General features: G+C 32.8%; 3 protein-coding genes, 2 long non-coding RNA genes and 1 other non-coding gene across 9 annotated transcripts; 1 reads left to right on the top strand and 5 right to left on the bottom strand.

Annotated features, from left to right (window-relative positions):
* Positions 1–201: 201 nt before the first annotated feature.
* Positions 202–629, bottom strand: LOC130494814 (uncharacterized). Its single transcript, XR_008934253.1, has 2 exons — positions 502–629; positions 202–432 (listed from the first exon to the last, which is right to left on the bottom strand). It is a non-coding gene; the product is annotated as an uncharacterized LOC130494814 (long non-coding RNA).
* LOC130495411 (U6 spliceosomal RNA) lies at positions 490–592 on the bottom strand. Its single transcript, XR_008934681.1, has one exon. It is a non-coding gene; the product is annotated as a U6 spliceosomal RNA (small nuclear RNA).
* Positions 630–1,058: 429 nt separating the features above from the next.
* On the bottom strand, positions 1,059–2,102 carry LOC108863370 (LOB domain-containing protein 22). The gene has a single exon (XM_018637768.2). It carries the CDS (start codon positions 2,039–2,041, stop codon positions 1,262–1,264), a length of 780 nt encoding a protein of 259 aa, XP_018493270.1. The 5' UTR covers positions 2,042–2,102; the 3' UTR covers positions 1,059–1,261.
* A 1,274-nt stretch (positions 2,103–3,376) lies between these two features.
* Positions 3,377–4,531, top strand: LOC108863371 (uncharacterized). The gene is made up of 2 exons (XM_018637769.2): positions 3,377–3,480; positions 4,121–4,531. The coding sequence occupies exon 2, from the start codon at positions 4,134–4,136 to the stop codon at positions 4,344–4,346; it is 213 nt and encodes a 70-aa protein (XP_018493271.1). The 5' UTR covers positions 3,377–3,480; positions 4,121–4,133; the 3' UTR covers positions 4,347–4,531.
* A 1,473-nt stretch (positions 4,532–6,004) lies between these two features.
* LOC108863369 (protein indeterminate-domain 11) lies at positions 6,005–9,735 on the bottom strand. 4 transcript variants are annotated; one of them, XM_018637767.2, is made up of 5 exons: positions 9,583–9,735; positions 8,948–9,172; positions 8,117–8,516; positions 6,789–7,663; positions 6,005–6,173 (listed from the first exon to the last, which is right to left on the bottom strand). In XM_018637767.2, exons 2-5 carry the CDS (start codon positions 9,162–9,164, stop codon positions 6,145–6,147), a joined length of 1,521 nt encoding a protein of 506 aa, XP_018493269.2. In that variant the 5' UTR covers positions 9,165–9,172; positions 9,583–9,735; the 3' UTR covers positions 6,005–6,144. The 4 variants fall into 4 exon arrangements, with proteins under 4 accessions (XP_018493269.2, XP_018493268.2, XP_056842283.1 ...); XM_018637766.2 differs by lacking the exon at positions 9,583–9,735 and adding an exon at positions 9,312–9,559; XM_056986303.1 differs by lacking the exons at positions 6,005–6,173; positions 9,583–9,735 and adding exons at position 8,615; positions 8,838–8,933 and having other exon boundaries at positions 6,577–7,663; positions 9,000–9,562.
* A 3,511-nt stretch (positions 9,736–13,246) lies between these two features.
* LOC130512855 (uncharacterized) lies at positions 13,247–15,960 on the bottom strand. Its single transcript, XR_008946461.1, has 3 exons — positions 15,495–15,960; positions 14,977–15,384; positions 13,247–14,885 (listed from the first exon to the last, which is right to left on the bottom strand). It is a non-coding gene; the product is annotated as an uncharacterized LOC130512855 (long non-coding RNA).
* Positions 15,961–22,874: the final 6,914 nt, after the last annotated feature.

Here is a 22,874-nt window from a genome sequence, read left to right as displayed (position 1 = left end):
ATTACCCTAAACTGATAACCTAACCGGAACATTGCACCGGTAATCTAGTTAGAAAACGGGAGTTTGTGTCGCCGTCTCAAAAAAAAAAATGAACAGAGAAAAACAAATTTCTCCGACCATCAGAGCTGCAACAATGAACTAATCTGATTGTCTTAAGCTAAAAAAAAAAAAAAAAAAAAAAGTTCGGTTCCAGTAAAATCATGGTTTCAATAAAGTGTGATTTATTTATTCGCGCAGATTTTCATCCAAAACGTCAGTTTTGATTCAGAAAATGAAACAACCGAACCCAGAAGAAATCAATCTAGAAATTTTTCAGAACATTGACACTTCCTCTTTTCGCACATATTTGCTTCCAAATCCTCATTTACGGTTCCCGAGAGCTGAAAGTAACCCTAAGAAACGAGCATCCAGAAGAACAGAATGCAGGAAGCCCTAGAAATCAAAAACCCAGAAGAACAGATGAAGAACGTTAAATCGATTTATGAAAAAAAAAAATTGGACCATTTCTCGATTTGTGCGTGTCATCCTTGCGCAGGGGCCATGCTAATCTTCTCTGTATCGTTCCAATTTTATCGGATGTCCCCGAAGGGACAATCAACTTCGTGACTTCGTTGGTATATAAACAAAGCTTCTCCTCTTCAACTTAGCGATGTGGGACTTTCTTACATAGTTAAAAGCTTAAATGGGCCGATTTATAACATAAGGCCTCACTTACTATTCTTCTTGGGCCTATTGTAAACGCTTATTACACACGTTATTGGGCATTCTGTGTTACTTGCGGTTGTTCGACTTCGAATGTTCTTAGATTCTATATGTTGTTTCTTTTTTTTTGCTAAAATTGCGCTTGAATTGTTTCATGTTGCACAAGGCTAAAACAGGGTCAATCATGTTTTTGACTCTTAAGCTATATACAAACACACGTCTTCCTCTTTTCCTGAGATTCTATTTGTTTCAGTGTAAATGAGACTTTTCTTTTAGATCTTCACATGAGCCTGTTTTTATTGTTTGACGGCTTTATTTCACACATGAGATATTAAAAAAAAAATATTTAAGTGTTCTCGACTAAATTTTTATTCCATCAAATTCTTGTGTGACATATATCTTCGAAAATTCCATGTCTCCTTCACATCTAATCCTATAATGAATTTAACCAAATGAGATACAAAAGAAAAAGAAATAAAGTTGAAAAAAATCTATTGAGATCGATCTATTGAGAGGATTATTTGTTATATAAATGATTCTTAAATCAGGAAAATAAAAGCTAAGAAGAAACAATGAATTGTGTTGAAGGCAAGTCGAGTTTACTGTCGTCAACAAAACCATCATGATGCTCGAACTCGTTAGAAGCGTCTTCTACAGGCTTATTAACGCCCCCACATTCATCAATGAAGCCACCCTTCATATTCACTGTCGTTGATGAATCTTGAAGTTGAAGACACCACATGTCTTCTTGTAACCCATTGAAGTTTCCCGAAGAAGAATATTGTTGTTGTTGGTTTGGTTCTTGGACATGATGAAGCGGGTAACTGTAAGGAATCGAGTTATTGTTGTTTAGATCACAAGAACTCGAGAGATCCTCAGGTTCTTGCATCTGCATATGCGGCTCTTGATGATAATGATTATGAGCACGGTCACGAAACACAGCCAATTGATGAAGAACCATGTCCAATTCATTCTTATTATATTCGATCTCGTACTGAAGCCTTCTTATGATGCTATAGCAACCTTCGATGGGATCATTGGCACGAGCATCGGACTGAAACATGATTGTATGCATAGCCGCGTCTTTCTCAGGAGGGCTAAGGTCTTTGATGATCTTGGTGATGTTGCTGACACCAAAGAGCTTATGCGCGTTGAGGAATTGTCGGTGACGGTCGTGAGGGAAATAAGGAGCGAGAAGACAATCGGGAGCGCATTTCCTGCGTTGGTATTTGCATGCTGCGCATGCTTGGTTTGTGGTATTGGTACTGCTTGAAGGTTTTAATGGTGTTGTTTGTTTGTGATGTAAAGGGAAGATGGAAGATGGTTTGTTTGAGGGCATGTTTGATGGGTTTGGCGAGTTCGGTTCCTTAGATTTCTCCTGGTCGGAAGGGAATGCAGGGGAATGGAGAGAAATGTGGGAGGAGAGACAAGCTGATATAAGACAAGAGACAACGAGACAAGAAAGAGAAAGAGAAAGAGAAAGAGAAAGAGATTTTGACCAATTCAAAGTCATGGGGATAATTTCTATTTTTAGAAAAGTGATACAAGTGAAGATATGGTTGTGTCCTAATGGTGAAAAATAGAAAATACGACTGGATTTTACTAAAAATTAGCTATGTATAGGTGTTATGAAAATATTATGTGTATGGATGTAATAAGAAGAAGATAAAAGTATATGGTTATAGATGAGCTTGCGTTGCCGGCTTTTAAAACCTGTTCTTGTTTTCCTAGTCTCTGCTCATATACATCATCACCTTTCTTACAAATAAAATAAAACAAAAATATATATAAGAAAAGAAAATAGAAAATGAAAGAGTCCTTTAACTATAAATTTCTAAAACAAATTTTGAGAATGTTTTTGGCAAAAAAAAAAAAATTGAGAATCTCAGTCTACACTTACACCATTATTTTAGTGTTTTTTTTATAAATTCTATTGATTGATCCGATTGTCCACGGAAGAATGCACTTAAAGCTACAAAGTAGACTTATTATCACACTGCATGATCCGAATTTGGAATGCCTTCCGACTAATATAAGGGAATGAATCGACCATCTGTAATGATCCATTATATAAACTACTTGGACCAAAGTCCAAATACAAGACCAAGTAATGATACTTTGAATTCTAAGGGAATCAAATTCAAAACTGACGTGGATATACACCAAGTCTCAAGAGATTTTCAATAGTCTACGACCACTTGGCTAAATAAATCGTCTGAGCCGTGGTTCAAACCAATGACTTCTAGTGTTTAATATCTTTTGTATTTTATAATTTGTTTTGAGAAATTCAGTAGTCTTTCACCATGACTGATCACCTAAGGGCTTTCATTATTACATCAACTTGTGTGTATCTTCCAGCTTTGGCTTGGTTGATCAACATTCGAAGAAAACACATGATCAATACAGATCCCCCATTAGCAAAAAGCCAGAGAAGCATTCTAAGAAGAAAAAGAAACACAAGAATAAGTAAATTAATAGAGAATGATGTAAACCAAAATCTAAGTTGTTGCTTGCAATGCTTCACATCATCACAAAAAACTAGGGTAATTTCAGAGTCCAAAACAGCAAACTTTTGTTCTCAACTTCTCATGAAAAAGAAAATGCACTAAACGACGACGTCGGAAACAATATTCTTTTATTTAACAAACGACATCGTTTTGAATGTTAACAAACTAACTCGATAGCTTTTTGTCTGAGAGAAAAAAAAAAACAAAACTTGTCGAGAAATCGATTTCAATCAAAATCCCCGACAACACCAACAGAGAAGACATCAAAGCGGTAAGTCTTCCTACAAAACTCTGTAATCCTAAAAATTTCTCAACTTATATCATCAATCTATTGGAATCTCAAGTCGTAATCTTTCTTTTTTTTTTTCTTTATTATCATCTGGTTTGTGTCCCTCAGATTTATATACATCGATGTTGCAATCTCCATTTGCTTGTTGTTTTTGGATATGAATCTTGGATTTGTATTGTGCTACTCGTAGAAACATTTAGCTGATTTACATCTTCTTAGGTCGATAAACATCAACGGGATGGACTTTGTTTGATTGTAGTGAAATTGGAAAAAATCAAAGGTCCGAACTTTCGGTTCAATGTTGGTTAAGAGGAATCAGGTCGTGTGTATCGTATCGTATGTTGATTTGATTTGAGAAAAAAAAACTTGTTATTGTTTGCTCTCCTATGTTCTCCGAGGATTCTTCTCAGTGACTGACAATGCTGTAATGACATAGCTTTGAGAGATGCGTGTGGTTTCTAAGATGTTATGTTTGTTAGTATGAACACTGGGAGTAAACATTTTAATATCTAGATGATTATTACAGCGTATATCAAGTTAAATAAACCCTTTTGTTGGTTTACAAGTTTCGTCCTTTCGAGCCATGTCTTTGACATATACATGTATGTATGAAAATGGGCAGGGTAAAAGGAAAAATGGTGGTGAAACCAACGGTAGCTTTGAGAGGCATCCTGGTAGGTGGAGTGGCGATATTCGCCAAAGTTGCAGGCGCTATGAAGGCTGCTGGGGGTGTCAAGCTCGGTGCAGCTGCTACAGCCATGACCGTGGCTGCAACCGCAGCTGTGTCTGGATCTAAGCAAGATCAAAAGGATGATGCCCTCAAGAAGAAGACACCACCTTCTAAGTGAATAATGTTACTCATCTATGTAATTCTTCTTCCTTGAACCAAGTCAATAAAATAAGAGGAAACTTCATGGTAGTTTTTTTTAAGTATACTTCGGTTTCTTCTGCAGAAAATTGTTTTGTTGTTGAATATTTTATGAGTCTGCAACTTCTTACAAGCATTATTTGTATAACATAAGGATTTGTAGAAGTTATTTTCTTTGACGAGCAAACAAAAATAAATAAGAAAACAGTGATTGTGGGATCACTTCATTAAAATCAGACAAAAAAGCAAAACTTTACAACTGCAAAACACATCATGATATTGGCAAATTCATTGGTCCTTCTGTATTTGACATCTTTTTCATCAAAAGTGTTTTTTCTTTTACTTTTAACTGTACTGTAAGTTTGGACAAAAGAAATTAAAAAGATCGGGTCTCTTCTGGTATATGATTATCTTGCAAAAATTGAAAACGAATTTAGCACGTGACCATTCCTTTTATTTGTAGTGGTTATATGAATGCACTTCTTAGGGTCTGACTGGTTTAACCGCAGCGGTTGCGGTTGCGGGAGTTTACGGGTGCGGGTGATTGCGGTTTCAAGCGTTTACGAGAGGTTTGTACGACTGGTACATCGGTTATAAATTGTTGCGTTTGCGGAACTCTTATGACTGGTAAACTACCAATCGCACCATCTGTTAAATAATAAATTAACAATATTTACATTTATATAATTATAAAAGTATTAAAAATTATAATAATATAATAAATATAAAATTTATATTTATAAAATCATATTATTAATTTTTAAAAATTTATAGAAAATATTTTGGTTTTAAATTTTTATTATATAAATTAAAATATAATATGTATATATTTCAATTTTAAAAATTTATTGGATATTTTTAGTATTATTTTTATTTATTTTGTTTTTAAAGAAAAATAATTTATCCTCCCGCAACCGCCCTCAACCGCAAACGCTAGCTGGAATCAGCTTTTGATTTTAAGAGGTTCGAAGCGGTTTGAATCGATTTGTAGCGTTTTCTTTAATTGTTTCGAAACGCAAACAACCGCTGCGAACCGCAAAAACTGCGTTTGCGGATGGTAGTGGGGAAACCAGTCATGCCCTTAGTAACCAACCATTTGTGATCATATGCTAATTATAAACTCTAAATAACTATCTAATCACTCTTGTTAAACCTGAATTATCGTTAGATTCTTCTCGCTAATTATAACCCTTTTTTTTTCTATCATGGAACAATCTTGTCTTGTTGTAAATTATGTCATTGAAATCAAGTTATAGCTTCCCCTATTATCTATGACAGAATGCATAAATGTTATTTGGCTACAGAAATATGAAAACTGTTGAAAAACATATGTCACATCCGCCTCGTCGAAAAACAAGAAGACATCTTTATTTATTTCAATCATTTTCTACACTTTATTGCATGTGATTTTTTTTTTAGCGAAAACCACACAAAATAAAAAATATACATATATATATATATATATATTATATTTTGTGTGTGGCCAGATAAATTTGAAGTATGGTCAAATTGGAGCATAATAATGATTTTTTCTTTTTCATTTTGTTGAAATGAATTTTACCATAATCCCGAACATAATTTTATAAGAAGTTTAAAAATTAAATTAGCATTCACAATTTAACTGATGAAGCTGTGAACTGCAGACTAAATTAATCATCAACTGAATGAACGTTTGAACGTGTAATCAACAATAGCATATTATAAAGTTGTGGCCATGTGTGGCATGTACTGATGTACATATGTTTCATACACGCCACCAAGCAAAACTTGAAGCGTCCCTATCTTTTGTTGGATCCCACTTGCGTGCCTGCATGAGATGAGATTTAGTAAGAAAAAGAAAAATTATATCACATATATATAGAGATGGATACATTTAATTATATATATGTTTTCCTCAAATAAAAAAGTTAACATTCATATTTTGCATTTTAATTTCGAAAAGGTTTACAACCCTTACTTTATGCTTTTCATGTGCCACATTTCATAATTAATTTGTTATATACCAATCTTTCTTCTCTTTACTTTCTTTCACTTCTCTTTTAGGTTTCAGTTACTTAATCATTTTGCAAATGATCATAAAAAAAATACACCCAAAAAGACGCTATTCTGAAAAAAACTTACCTTTCTTAGTCATTCGCTGACCAATATAGTCGTTGAGTTTTTTTTTTGTCTCGTATAAACGAAAAATAAACAGAAGCAAAATAGACGAATACGTGACAATTTTAATCAAATATTTATGTATAAACGTGCACCATTTAATTTTGTTTCTCCTTTCGACTGAGAACATTCAGCATATAAAATTTATAAAACCAGCAAAAAAAAAAGATGAAGAGTTATAGAAAGGAGAAAACTAGATATGAATATACACATATTAAATTCTTAGATAGACTCCTTATATAAGCAAATAAACTAACTAACTAACCCTGCCAAGGCTTTGGATGAAGCTGATCAGAAGCAACGTCATTGATGCAATTCCCGAGACCGGCAAAACTTAGAATCTCGTTTTGAGACATTAACGGTCTTATCCCCAAGAAATCTCTCGTCAAACCCTCTCCTCCTCCACTCCCTCCACCGCTTTTATTCTTGTCTGACCCTGCGGTTGATGTATCAGTCCTCAAGAACCCGTTGAATGTGTCGTCGAAGGCTTCTTGTCCACCGTGATGATGGTTAAACCCGGAGGCGTTGTAGTCTTGAAACAAGACTTGATTGCTGTTGTTTGAGCTGATGAATCCCGATGGTGAGGTCATCATCGCCGCCATCGTCGTGGCGAGGGTGTTATGAGACCTCTCGAAGTCGGTGGTTGGTGGCAAAGGAGTTGTTTTTGTGGAACCCGTTTGTGCTGCTTTCTGGAGTAATGCTGTGGCTGACATAGCAGGAGAAGCTGCAAGAGAGAACAAACCTCCTCCTCCTCCTCCACCACCATTACTAGGGTTAGGGTTTGAAGATGTGAGATGTTGCGGCTGAGGAGCAAGCCAAGGAGGGACGCCATGGTGGTGGTAATTGATGATTTGATCACTGGTTTGTTGTTGCTCTTTCTTCATGGAAAATGCATGGAGATGGTTGCTGCTACTGTTATTATTATTAGTACCAGTATTGTTGATTTCGAAATGAAGACTATTGATGTTGTGGGAAGAGATGTTCATGTTTGGTTGTGCTTGATGATGGTGATGAGAAGAAGACTGGTGAATCATAAGAGGGTTTGGTTGATGATTCTGGTTTTGGGGTATTACTACTTCTCTTGCTGTCTCTTCTGCCAGTGCTACACAAAATGCTCTATGAGTTATGTAACTATCCCTCCTGTTTTTTTACCAAACAACAAAACCGTAAAATGATCAATATAATGTTAATAATTAATACGAAGAAATGTACACGTTGAGAGAAGCTATATGAAATTTATGTGGTCCATCTATAGCATGTAGCAATCACATATATGTATTGTAAGATGAAGGATATTAATGCAAGAAAATGAGAGAGAAAAACCACAATCGTTTTCTAAAGAGAAAAAAGAAGAAAAGTACCCTGAACTAGTCTCATATTATAAATGAAGATTCTTTTGAGCTACCATTCCATTGTCCTCTTTCAAATTAAATGATATTACTCATACCAAAACATAATACTTTGTACCATGTGTCCCTCCAGTTCTTACACAACCATAACATATCCCAAATTCAAAACCAGTACTTAGTTGTGGTTACTATGTATTATAAAATCATTTAATATATAGAAATAAAATCAATATAAGTTTTTTACCTAGAAAAGAGAGTGCCACAGTCACATCTGTATTCTTTGGTGCCACAAGTCTTAGAATGAGCCTTGCAATCTGATTGAACAGCATATTTCTTTGAACATTTGTCACATTTCCACTTCTTCTCTCCGTGCTTTCTGCAGAAATGCTTCTTGATTCCGGTTAAGTCACCGAGAGCTCGAGATGGATCATGGTGGACACAGCTTGCTTCTGGACAAACATACACTTTCTTCCTTGTTACTTCTTTGTTGGATCGTTGTTTCAGCTTCCATGGTAGATTGTGACCTCTCCTGTGAAGCTGTAGATTCTGGTCTCTTTGGAATCCTTTGTTGCAGATCTCACAGACGAATCTGTTTGTTGCCATTAGTGTTTTTGGTGACAAAGCAATCACTTCCGACTCGGGGTCTGAAAATGAAAAATGTTGGAAGTTAAATTTAAAACCATCATCATGGTATGAACTCAAGAAACAATAATAGAAGTTTTTCGTAAATGGTTAAACTAACACTAATAAAGTTGCGATTTTTGTTTGAACTTAATATAGTAATTATATTGAGGAAAACTATATTTACTACGCACAAGAAAATCCGAACGTTGTACATGTCTTAAAAAACAAAAATTACAAAGGAAATACTAAAAATGTAAATTTTCTTTTTGATATGTGTTTTATTTTTTGTTGTTGTTTAGAATAAAGGTAGTAAAGAGAATATTCTTTTTGGTAGAAGACACATAATTTTCCAAGAAGATAACTGTATCAAATAATTGGAATAGTGAATCAGTCCAAAACCAAGAAAAACTTGTGTATTTTTTTTCTTTGTAACCATTCTTTCCACACGGACCTGGATTCCCTGGTTGGCTTCTCTTCTTCTTTTGAGGCTGTGGTTCCGGAACAAAGAACTGTTGTTGTTCTTGTTGATGGAAGAAATTAGAACCACTTGCTTCAGTTCTGTTTCCTGAAGAGACACTTGCTTGATCCCCAGAAGATGTTAGATTCGACATATTTTCCTCTTGTTGTTGTTGTACTTGTTGATGAAGTAACATGTCTTTGCTCATCATAACAATACCTTAAGAGAAAAAAATTAGAAGAAAATATATAAGAAGCAATAAAAGATAAGAAACAGACAAGCTCTTTCAGATCTATATATATAGACACATATACTGATAGAAAACGGAGACAAAAGAGAAGATTAAACAGATACATACAAGAAAAGAGTCTCGATATATAATCCTAACTCTTTTTTTTGTAACTGATATAATCCTAACTTCTTTCTTTGATTTTAGCGTTTGTATAAATATATCTAAACTTCCTTCTTTGGCTTCAACCCAAGAGACAACCTCTATCCACTTTTCTACTTCATGTTTGAAACCAACGAGACTTATTCTCAATGAAACAAAATAGAAGTAGCAACAAATTACTACACAGAACATGAACAAGAACTTGATAAGAAAACAGAAGGAAAAAAAAACAATATACCTAGAAGTAGAAAGAGAGATTGTGGACAAGAGAAACTTTTTTTTATCTTCCTCTCTCCATGTATTTGAAACCCCGAAAATTCAAAATATAAAATAAAATAGAGAAAAATAAAAGAGAACCCTACCGCTAACAAAAAATGGCATTTTCTGCTTTTTGTATTATTTTCCCCTTGCAAGCGAAGAGCAATGTGTCCTTTCTTTATCATTACCTGCAAATTTGTTTTCCGTATTTTGTTTCAATTTTTTTTGCAAAATTATAATCATTGAAAATATATATTTTCTTTTACTTTTGGTAAAGGTAGCAAAATATAACTTTCTCACAAGCTCTGTGAAAAGCTTTGCAATTTTATTTTTATACTAGTTTTTACTCCTCTAGAGAGCCGAGAAGCAGTAGACATATCTGAATTCATTTACTACATTATTTTGCTTTGGAATAACAAATTTCACTATTTTTCTTACTCTTCATGAATCAGAATTACTAGTTTATGTCACACACAGAAAAAGTTTTGTGACACATATACTTATCTATGGTCACTATAATAATTGCCGACCAAATTTTAGTGAACTATATATGATATGAGTATATCCTCTATTTATTTAAACGTGAATAATTTTTAGTTGAGTTTAATTACTTTTGCAGCTTTACACTGTTATTTACCGAGTTAAGCTATATATGATTTAGTCAGTGATTAGTATTTGACGTTTTGGGATAAAAGGTAACCTTTCTATTTGCATCTTTTTTTTTTCCTTTCGATTTGAGGCTTTCCATGTCAAAAAGAAAAGCAAATGAGAGTGTTCACATTGATCAGTAGATGGATTGCTGAAAAGAATTTAAATGTATTAATCATTGTCAGTGCCGCATGCCCTAATTCTTACTTTATAATCCATATACACAATTACTGGAAAATTATACACATATGTGGGTTTTTAACATAGTATATATATATATATATTTTATGGCGTGTATGATGCAGAAGTTGAAAAGAACAGTAATTCGGAAAACGAATGATATAGTGGATTGTCATTCTAGTTGAAAGGCCGTCTAGCCAATATAAGTCGTGCAATATATAAAATAAATAAAGAAGTAGTGATAATAATTTGAAATGACATGATAAGGTGATGAATAATGAAAACCAAACAATTAAAATATAAATAGTAGACGTTCGTCAATACACTCCGTGTTTCTTTAACTGAAAATCTAATTATATTGCCTATGTAATTCCAGCTCCTTGATCCACTCTCGAGTACATTATATAATTGAAAACATAAAAGCCTCATAGAATTTGAAATTGTTGATATTATATGACTTTTTGGTATATAAAATACACTTTCTTATATGTTAATTATGTATGGGTGTAAAAAAAGTTATATATGGATCTAGAATAAATTAGGTGAGGAGGAATGCAATAACATATAAAACACAAATACACAGTTTGATTTTGATAATTTGCACCATATAACTTACGTTGAAGTTCGTATCTAACATAATGTGGAACTAAAAAAATTATCTCGAGTCATACTAGCTAGTAGCATATAAATCTGATAATAATGTGCTCTTGTTCATCTATATCGTTTCATATGAGTTGCTAGAAATTTTACGACACGTCACACGTTGGTGGCCGTCATATATACATAAACTGCCAAACGACTTACCTAAGTTATTTTCGTACACCATATGTAAATCATTAACATACATATAAAAGGTCATTCAAATTACCACATAAAGAGCATGTCTCATGAACAGATTAATTGGTTCTCTAAAAAATAGTTAAAAGAAATTTATAGAATAAAAAATGTTTGTCTTTTTGTGTTGTTCTTTGTTTTATTCCGCAATTATTTAGCTTTTCTTAACGTGATTTGTCCGATCATCTTCCCAATATGAAACACCAGCTCATCCCACGCATCAAAAACTTTACTATGTGTAAATCAAATTTGAATAAAACCTAACCTTGTTCTTTTGATGATATATATATATATATAGAACACACAACCAAGAGATCATATGGTCTAAACTAAATAGTAAGCATATTCAGTTTCAAAAAAAAAAAGCATATTCACAATCAGACATCGGAGAAATTTTAAATTAATAACGTTGAATAATGAACCTCTCGTAATATAGAACAAGACAAAAATACTAACTCACTTCTATTTTCAGTAAACTAGAAGCAAAACAGTAAGGCTGTCACTAAAATAAAATACTAGTATAGATGAAACTTGGATAGGCATGTATAAATTATTTTACTCAACTGGCCAGAAATTATGGGTCTATAAAAGATTATACGTCCCCGTCTCCATGTCAGCTATGCATGGCCTAGCTTAGATTATATAACAAAAATCATATTCTGACACCACATAAATAACATTTTCTAGATCATTGGAAAACATGCATGGGTTAACAAGTTTGAATGACAGTAATGACTGATTATGATGATACATGACAGATCGGGACGTTCAACTAAAAACCAAGGTCTGATTGATTTCATTTTCTTACTTGCCTACAAAGTGAAGGTCTTAATTTTCCAAAACATGAGACGGATATATATGTAATATTGTTAATTATACCATTCAAAATAAAATAAAATCGAAAGGTTCGTGAGATACAATGTAAAGAGTCAATCAGTCACAGCGAGTTCACGAGCGGAGCATATATCAGGAAATTAGTAGGGCCCTTTGTTTATGAAAATGATTGAGCTAACACATGGACCCCTGTTTAACAATCAACTAAATACAATAATGATTAACCCATAAGAGTAATTACATTTCTTATAACAATCACACTTCACACCTAACTTGTGTAGTTGTGTGCTTTTTTTTCTTCAGTCAAAGAAAAAACAATCGCATCGAACTTTCTTATGGGTTACTTTCGTTATAGTTTTTATTTTCGCCTACATCGCTTTCCACCGTTTATCTTAGTAACTATTAGTGATGAGTTTAACTCATACTTAAGCTATCTCAAAAGGATTATCCAAGGACCACTATATTCACCGATGTGGGATATATTAATAGTATTTTCACAAAGAGATTAGCTTATCCGTTACAGTAATATGGAATTTTCAAAATACATAATTTAGTTTATAAGAAGGGATAATGTTAAATTTTCAGGGGATCCTCTCATGTCACCTTCGATAATAAACACGCGTGAAAACAACACGTCGAGTGACCGGACCGTACTGGACCGACAGGGACACGTGGGAAGATATAATTGGATTTTAAGCAGAACAGAGCCATGCAGTCTGGTCGTCGACTTGGCAAATGATAATGGAAGTTTTCAAGGCTCCCAAGTCAAATGATAGTATAGAAAGGTTGTCGAACCACAGAGAACTAGTGATCTATAACACCAAGAATACACAAACTTTCCTAATCTAAGCAAATAGGAAGATGAATGATGAGCAACAAACTAAGATCCTAAAAATGAAAAAGGTGATCTCAAATCCAATCTAGAAACTAGTGCAAGAACTCAATCAAATGTTAAGGTAGATCCATGGGACTAGAGACTTGATTTTGGGTGACTAAGATCCAAGCTAGAGTGACAAACTATCAAATCAAACACTTTTCTTATGCCTAGACACAACACTAAACAAATTCTATCCCTAGATGAATGTTCATTTGCTAAAGGAACTCAAGCATCAAATTCCTTTGGTTGAATGTTACTAAAGCAATCATTATGGACAAGTCTAATAGCAATCTTAACACCTTTAACAACAAATCCCTTTGGCAAAGTGTATTAAAAGCATTGAAGAGTTGGTTCAGACATTTCATCAAACACCTTCCGGGGATGAAATGTCTAGGGATCTATTTTAGTATGATCAAGACTAAAATAGCATTAAGAACCCTCAACAAGCAAAAAAAGAAATAGATCTAACATTAAACCGGGTCAACCCGGAATAAATCGGTCAACCAATTGAAATCGCGTCCACAGCGGCTTCATTACCCCGTTTCAAGACCCCGCTGTCATCTTCTACGCCTCTTCGTGTAAAGCCGAGCGGTGTTGTAGCCTCCGCTCCCGTTGAACGCTCCAGCTCCCGTTTCATCTCCCAGCGATGTCTCTCCTCCGCTGCGTCAAGCTCGCTTTGAATCTCCTCGTCTCGACGCAGCTGCAACAGAACCACCGTGTCACCAATCTGAACTGCCACTGCTTTAGCCTCGACACCATCTTGTCCTCTGCTTGTTCCACGCCGAGATTCAATCCGTGCCGGTTTCGTTTCTGTCAAGTTCGTCGTCGTCTTGCTCGCGGTGGTGGTTGAGCTCGTGCTCTGGCCAGCAGCACTGGACTCGTCCTCTCCACTCGCGTCATCGGTTCATCCGCCGTGGCTCCAAGTCTGGGCCCTCCGTTGCCGTGCTCTGTCGTCGCCGAACCAAGCCGCGCCGTCGTGGTGGCCACCGTAACCGTCGGAATCAAGCTCTCCGTCGCGGATCGAAGAGGAAGCTTCGATCTTCTCCAATGGTGAATTCTAGCATATTTACGCATCTGGCCCTTAAACTTTTGGATATTTACTTTGTGGCCCCAAAACTATTGAATGTGCAGAAACGACCTCACGAATCAACCCCTGTACTTCTGATTGTGACAATTTAGCCCAGGCAAATTTTATAGATTTGCAGAATGGTCCCTCGCCTCTTGATGGTTCTCAGACTGGGCACAAACTCTGTAATATTGCAAGGTTAACCTCCGAATTTGACCTAAACTTCCAATTGTGCACTTTAGACCCTGTAATATGCAAATGTGTATGCAAATGCAATATATACATCTAAATGCAACCTAAAATGATCATAATAACCTAAATTATGAATCTAAAAACCTATAAAAACATGAGATATCAGCAAACGCCCTTAAGAACACACCCGTTCCCGTGCTTTCCGTTTATGGTCTTCCTCATGCCACTGTCACTATACAAACGTCACCGTTTGGCTGGTCCCCCACAAGAACCAGACAGAGACAGATAGCAGCCATTTACGGATTTACCCAAACCGGTTCGAGTAAACCAAAACTTGTTAATACCACATCGATTTCGCTTACAATAAAAATATATCGGGTAAAACATTTGCGAACAAGACAATACCAACAAATGAATACTTCAAGTGAATGATTAGAAAAATGGTCGGTTAATTTTGCAGCTAGATGCAGTCTACTGTTACAAATTTTTTTTCCTACTGTTACAATATTAGGCCAAGTAGAAACGTAGACTCACCTGGGAATATGCTTACCCGATAGTTGAGAGGTAGAAGTTGTTGAAGTGTTCAGATAATTTGTAAAGTTACTTCCGCAACACGTTAGGAAACAATTCGGTGCACGCTTCCTTTAACCGTCTGCATAACATTGACACATGGGTTGTGCAAGTGTTCATCTTATATTACCACGAAAAAGAAGTCAAATATCTGATGAGCACTTTGTTTTAACCTCAGCAATTTGTAGCATATGACGTCCTAGTGCTCTTTCATGGGTATGATCTAATTCTAGCTTTCCCTCTTTGCAAAAAAGTAGATGTTGAAACATAAGACGAAAACATTAAGCAAATTTGAATACCTTTTTAAACTCATCTATGTCTTGCAAGACTCTCTGATCAGATTGAGCAGATCCGAGCATGTCGTATTGAAGGTAAAAAGGCTGTCTCTTCCTCCTTATTATAATATGATCAAAATCTTCACACTTCAGGTCCTGCTTTGACTTCTCCCAATCAGCGTGGCGTCACATTCCTTCATCTTTGGTTTCGATATTTTGACCATTAGCTTCTTTTTGCTGCTCTGTTTCACAAATGTTTCCTTCTGCCTATTTTGTTGTTTTCAACTATCGTAGGTTTCCTTTATGCTGTATTTGGAAACGATGTCCCTTTCGGGAAAGAAGATGAATTAAAAAAAAAGACATGCTTAGGTGACTGCATCATGCATATACGTAAAACTAGCTGGTAAGTTCAGCACCTTGTCTTCAAGCATATTGTTACAGCTGAAAGTATAAGGAGTCGATCCGTACGTTGTTTCAGGTAAGCATACCTTGAAACCAAAATTAAACGAAACCGCAAGTTAGGTGTAGCGCATGAAAACATTTATCAAATTTGGTTGCAGCCTTGGTTACAAAAAGTCACCAGCATGCAGTAGAATAGAGATGACTACTTACTTCACCGCACCATAACCAAATGCTTCAGCTGTTTGGTCTATCTTTTCGGGTGTCCGTCCATTCCTTAAACCATCTCCAATTGTTGCCTCTATTTTGTACTCAGGGACGAATGTAGGAATTTTTTTATCTGGGGACAAATCATATATAAATATAAATATAAGGTTAAAATATGAATTTTAATAGAAGTAAATAGCTAGACCATGGGTTAAATTACAAAGAATTTGGAATTTTTATGCGGGCAAATGCCACCTTCTTGAGTCAAGTAGAATCGGCAATGCCTAAAAGCATCTCCAACGGTATTCTATTTTTCCCTCTAAACACTAAATATAGAGTAAAAGTCACTCCAATAGTACATCAAATGTTACACCAAATATAGGGATGAACAGTATTAGGCTAAATATAGAGTAACACTATTTATAGAATAACACTATTTATTTACTCTATTTTAAGAGTTGAACTTTTTCTTTACAAAATGGTCCCTCACTTTTACAAGTTTTCATTTCTACCTTAATAAATCATATATTATAACTTAATACTTTTAAATATCATTAAATTCATAAAATTAATTATAAAATACTTTTAAATATCATTAAATTCATAAAATTAATTATAAAATTAGCTGAAACTTTAAATACACTAATAACTTATACTAAATTAGAAAACACACAAACATAATAATTAATAAACTTTAAATACACACTCCATAATAAAAATATAAAAGATTCAAACTTATGTTAAACATTATCATGATTTAATATTCTGATAGATCATTTCCAGATCCACGAATATCATTAAAAAATTCTAAAAGTATTTGTTTTTTATTTAAGTGTTGTAATGATATTTTTGGTTTAAAGCAATCATTTAGTTTCAATAATATTGTAATATATTATGTTATTGTTGTTATATCAAATATAATGGTAAAATTTCAACATTTTAAAAGTTATGAGCTATATGATAAATTAATAAGTAAGTGGAGAAAGAATAAAAAAAATATTTCTTTATAGAGTAAAAAATAGAGGTAACCATTGGAGCAAAAACCTCCTCTATTTTAGAGTACTCTATATTTGAAGTATAAACATTGGCGATTCTACGTGACTCAAGAAGGTGACACTTGCCCCCATAAAAATTCCAAATTCTTTGTAATTTAACCTATGGTCTAGCTATTTACTTCTATTAAAATTCATATTTTAACCTTATATTTATATTTATATATGATTTGTCCCCAGATAAAAAAAATTCCTACATTCGCTCCTGCCTTTAGCGTCTGGCTTGTAAGACCACCAATGCATATCTCACCCCCACGATCTGAATCAGGAAACTTCTCAAAGAGGTACTCTATTAACATTCCAAACCGCAGAATAAGCTTGGTCTTTAGTCTCTTTGAATCTAGATTTGGGATACAACAACACTCTCCTTAATAAACCCAGGGACAGTCACAGAGCATGACTCCACCATCTCAGAAGTACGGAGTTTCTCAACAAATAGCCTATATGAGACACACAAAGTAAGAATCTGCTATATGTACACGACATATATAGAGCAAGCAAAAGCTGATAAATTCTAAAAAGACCACAACACAAAGCAAATGGTTATATATATTTTATCATTAGTTATCCAAGATCCAAAAACCTTTTAAGGCAACTGCAGAAGTAAATCTACTGTCACTGACTCACTGACCCAAAACATAGACATGTAAAACGTTATTCAGACACGAGCCAGACGCTAAAACTTGAGTAGGTAAAGAGCAAATAGTTATACCGAAGGACTAGGCTCAGGAAAACCTGTTGTAAGCTTGAGCAGCAGTAGCGGGTTCCTAGACCGGGGCAGCCAATGGTGCATAAGCCTGTGGTGGGGGGTATGCCTGAGGAGTCTGTGCGCCGTGAGGAATATAGCCAGAGGGAGCCTGAGTATAAGGAATTGCTTGTGCTTGTGGTTGCGTTTATCTACGAATTTTGGAAAATTTTCAGAAATATAAAAAATTTGGTTTTAGTGTATAGTTTTATCGAGCACTAACACACGATGATGGTCAAAGAGTTTAGAACCTCTGTTGTCTCTATTTCTTCTAGATAATGAAGATTTTATAATGCTAATTCCACTAATCTATGCAGTATATGAAATTTTAGTAAACAAAATACTAAAATATTAGAATGATTCCTATATACCATAAAAGATTGTTTACAATACATTAATTCAAATATAGAATGTGGTTTGAAAATTTTAAGCAAAAAGTGAAGAGTAAAAACTCTAGTATATAGAGGATTTACCGCAAACTCAATATTTTTGAAAGGAATTAACCACGGATTTTGAGAAAATTTCAAAAATACGAAAATCTGGTTTTAGTGTATAGTTTCATCGAGCACTGACATAAGATGATGGTCAAAGAGTTTATAACCTTTGTAGTCTCCGTTTCTCTAGATAATGAAGATTTTATAATGATAATTCCATGATCTAGGAAATATATGAAATTTTACTAAACTAAATATTAAAAAATTAGAATGATTCCTATATACCATGGAAAATAGTTTAGAATACATTAATTCAAATTTAGAATGTGGTTTGAAATTTTTAAACAAAAGTGAAGAGTATAACTTCAGTATAGAGGATTTACCAAAAACTCATTATTTTAAAAAGGTTAACCCATGGATTTTGAAAAAAATTCAAAAATATAAAAATATGGTTTTAGTGTATAGTTTCATCGAACACTAACAAAGAGTTTAGAACCTCTGTTGTCTTTGTTTCTCTAGATAATGAAGATTTTATTTTGCTAATTCCACTAATATAGTCAGTATATGAAATTTTAGTAAAATAAATATTAAAAATTTATAATGATTTCTATATTCCATGAAATAGAATTTAGAGTATATTAATTCAAATTTAGAATGTGGTTTGAAATTTTTAAAACAAAAGTGAAGAGTATAAACTTCAGTATATAGAGGATCTACTGAAAACTCATTATTTTAAAAGGGGGTTAACCCACATATTTTGAAAAAAAATTCAAAAATATGAAAATATGGTTTTAGTGTATAGTTTCTTAGAGCACTGACATAAGATGATGGTCAAAGAGGTTTAGAACATTTGTTGTGTCCGTTTCTCTAGATAATAAAGATTTTATAAAGGTAATTCCACTATTTTAGGCACTATATGAAATTTTACCAAACTAAATATTAAAAAATTAAAATGATTTCTGTATACCATGAAATATAGTTTAGAATACATTAATTCAAATGTAGAATGTGGTTTGAAATTTTTAAGCATCACTGAAGAGTATAAACTTCAGTATATAGAGCATTTACCGAAAACTCATTATTTTAGAAGAGGCTGTTAATCTACGGATTTTGGAAAAAATTCAAAAATATGAAAATCTAGTTTTAGTGTATAGTTTCATCAAACACTAACATAAGATGATGGTCAAAGAGTTAAGAACCTCTGTTGTCTTCGTTTCTCTAGATAATGAAGATTTTATAATACTAATTCCACTAATCTATGCAGTATATGAAATTTTAGTAAACTAAATTTTAAAAAATTAAAATTATTCCTATATACCATGAAAGATAATTTAGAATACATTAATTTAAATGTAGAATGTGGTTTGAAATTTTTAAATAAAAGTGAAGAGTATAACCCACGGATTTTGAAAAAAATTCAAAAATATGAAAATATGGTTTTAGTGAATAGTTTCATCGAGCACTAACATAAGATGATGGTCAAAGAGTTTAGAACCTCTATTGTCTTCGTTTCTCTAGATAATGAAGATTTTCTATTGCTAATTCCCCTAGTCTAGTAAGTATATGAAATTTTAGTAAACTAAATATTAAAAATTAGAATGATTCCTATATGCCATGAAAGAGATTTTAGAGTACATTAATTCAAATTTAGAATGTGGTTTGAAAATTTTAACACAAAAGTGAAGAGTATAAACTTTAGTATATAGAGCATTTACCGAAAACTCATTATGTTAGAAGGGGTTAACCCACAGATTTTGGAAAAATTTCAAAAATATGAAAATCTAGTTTTAGTGTATAGTTTTTAAGAGCACTGACATAATATAATGGTCAAAGAGGTTTAGAACATTTGTTATGTCCGTTTATCTAGATAATAAAGATTTTATAATGGTAATTCCACTATTTTAGGCAGTATATGAAATTTTACCAAACTAAATATTAAAAAATTAGAATGATTCATATATACCATGAAAGATAGTTTAGAATACATTAATTAAAATGCCGAATGTGGTTTGAAATATTTAAACAAAAGTACAGAGTATAAACTTTAGTATATAGAGCATTTACCCATGGATTTTTGAAAAACTTCAAAAATATGAAAATCTGGTTTTAGTGTATAGTTTCATCGAGCACTGACATAAGATGATGATAAAATAGTTTAAAACCCTTGTTGTCTCCGTTTCTCTTGATAATGAAGATTTTTTTTTTTTGTCATCAGCGTAAACTAAAACTCTCATCTTGACTCAGAAAACCAAGCCGGTAATTCGGAGTCCATGTGAACGACAAAAGACGGTTGCATCCTGACACTTCGTGCTAGTCTGTCCGCCTGCGTATTCTGTGTTCGTGGTACATGAATAATCTCTGAGTTGACGAGGACGTCTTTAAGGGTCTTTATATCTTCCAAATAACTTGCAAAAGCTGGCCATTCCTCTAGTTCCGAAACCATCTTTACCAATTGGGAACAATCCGTTGCAAACGTAACCCTGTACTGACGTAAATTTTTCATACACTCCATTGTCCATATCAAAGCCTCCACCTCTGAATGAAGATTTATAATGCTAATTCCACTAATCTAAACAATATATGAAATTTTAGTAAACTAAATATTAAAAAATTAGAATGATTCATATATACCATGAAATATATTTTAGAATATATTAATTCAAATGTAGAATGTGGTTTGAAATTCTTAAGCATAAGTGAAGAGTATAAACTTTAGTATATAGAACATTTACCGAAAACTCATTATTTTAGAAGAGAGTTAACCTACGGATTTTGGAAAATTTTCAAAAATATGAAAATCTTGTTTTAGTGTATAGTTTCATCAAACACTAACATAAGATGATGGTCAAAGAGTTAAGAATCTTTGTTGTCTTCGTTTCTCTAGATAATGAAGATTTTATAATGCTAATTCCACTAATCTATGCAGTATATGAAAGTTTAGTAAATTAAATATTAAAAAATTATAATTATTCCTATATACCATGAAAGATAGTGTAAAATACATTAATTCAAATGTAGAATGTGTTTTAAATTTTTAAACTAAAGTGAAGAGTATATAAACTTTAGTATATAGAGCATTTACCGAAAACTCATTATTTTAAAATGGTTAACCCACGGATTTTGAGAAAATTTCAAAAATATGGAAATATGGTTTTAGTGTATCGTTTCATCGAGCACTAACATAAGATAATGGTCAAAGAGGTTTAGAACCTTTGTTGTCTTCGTTTCTCTAGATAATAAAGATTTTATAATTGTAATTACACCATTCTAGGCAGTATATAAAATTTTACCAAACTAAATATTAAAAAATTAGAATAATTCCTATATACCATGAAATATAGTTTAAAATACATTAATTCAAATGTCGAATGTGGTTTGAAATGTTTAAACAAAAGTGAAGAGTATAAACTTCAGTATATAGAGCATTTATCGAAAACTCGTTATATTAAAAGGGGTTAACCCAGAGATTTTGAAAAAAAAATCAAAAATATGAAAATCTGGTTTTAGTGTATAGTTTTCATCGATCACTGACATAAGATGATGGTCAAAGAGTTTATAACCTTTGTAGTCTCTGTTTCTCTAGATAATGAAGATTTTATAATGAAGATTTTATAATGCTAATTACATTGATCTAGGCACGATATGAAATTTTACTAAACTAAATATTAAAAAATTAGAATGATTCATATATACCAAGAAAGAGACTTTAGAGTACATTAATTCAAATTTAGAATGTGGTTGGAAATTTTTAAAACAAAGTGAAGAGTATAAACTTCAGTATATAGAGGATTTACCGAAAACTCATTATTTTAAAAGGGATTAACCCACGGATTTTTTAAAAAATCAAAATATGAAATCTTATTTTAGTGTATAGTTTTTTAGAGCTGACATAAGATGATGGTCAAAGAAATTTAGAACCTTTGTTGTCTCCGTTTCTCTAGATAATAAAGATTTTATAAATGGTTATCTACTATATTAAGCAGTATATATATGAAATTTTACCAAACTAAATATTAATAAAATTAGATGATTCCTATATACCATGAAAGATAGTTTATAATACATTAAATTAAATGTTGAATATGGTTTGAAATTTTAAAACAAAGTGAAGAGTATAAACTTCAGTATATAGAGGATTTACCGAAAACTCATTATTTTAAAAGGGGTTAACCCACGGATTTTGAGAAAATTTCAAAATATGAAAATATGGTTTTAGTGTATCGTTTCATCGAGCACTAACATAAGATGATGGTCAAAGAGTTTTAAACCTATGTTGTCTATGTTTCTCTAGATAATGAAGATTATATAATGTCAATTCCACTAATCTAGACAGTATATGAAATTTTAGTAAACTAAGTATTAAAAATTAGAATTATTCCTATATACCATTAAGAGACTTTAGAGTACATAATTCAAATTTAGAATGTGGTTGGAAATTTTTAAAACAAAAAGTGAAGAGTATGAACTTCAGTATATAGAGGATTTACCAAAAACTTATTATTTTAAAAGGGGTTAACCCACAGATTTTTAAAAAAATTCAAATATATGAAAATCTTGTTTTAGTGTACAGTTTCTTAGAGCACTGACATAAGATGATGTTCGAAGAAGTTTAGAACCTTTATTGTCTCGGTTTCTCTAGATAATAAAATTTTATAATGGTAATTCTACTATTTTAAGCAGTATATGAAATTTTACCAAACTAAATATTAAAATTAGATGATTCCTATATACCATGAAAGATAGTTTAGAATACATTAAATTAAATGTCGAGCACTAACATAAGATGATGGTCAAAGAGTTTAGAATCTCTGTTGTCTTCGTTTATTAGACAATAAAGATTTTATAATGTTAATTCCACTAATCTAGCCAATATATGAAATTTTAGTAAAACTAAATAATAAAAAATTGGAATTATTCCTATATACCATGAAAGATAGTTTAGAATACATTAATTCAAAT

The sequence above is a fragment of the Raphanus sativus genome, chromosome 5 (assembly GCF_000801105.2).
Source record: "Raphanus sativus cultivar WK10039 chromosome 5, ASM80110v3, whole genome shotgun sequence".
Classification (NCBI taxonomy): Eukaryota; Viridiplantae; Streptophyta; class Magnoliopsida; order Brassicales; family Brassicaceae; genus Raphanus; species Raphanus sativus.
Note: the sequence above shows the minus strand (reverse complement) of the source record. Positions and strands in the feature narration are given on the sequence as shown.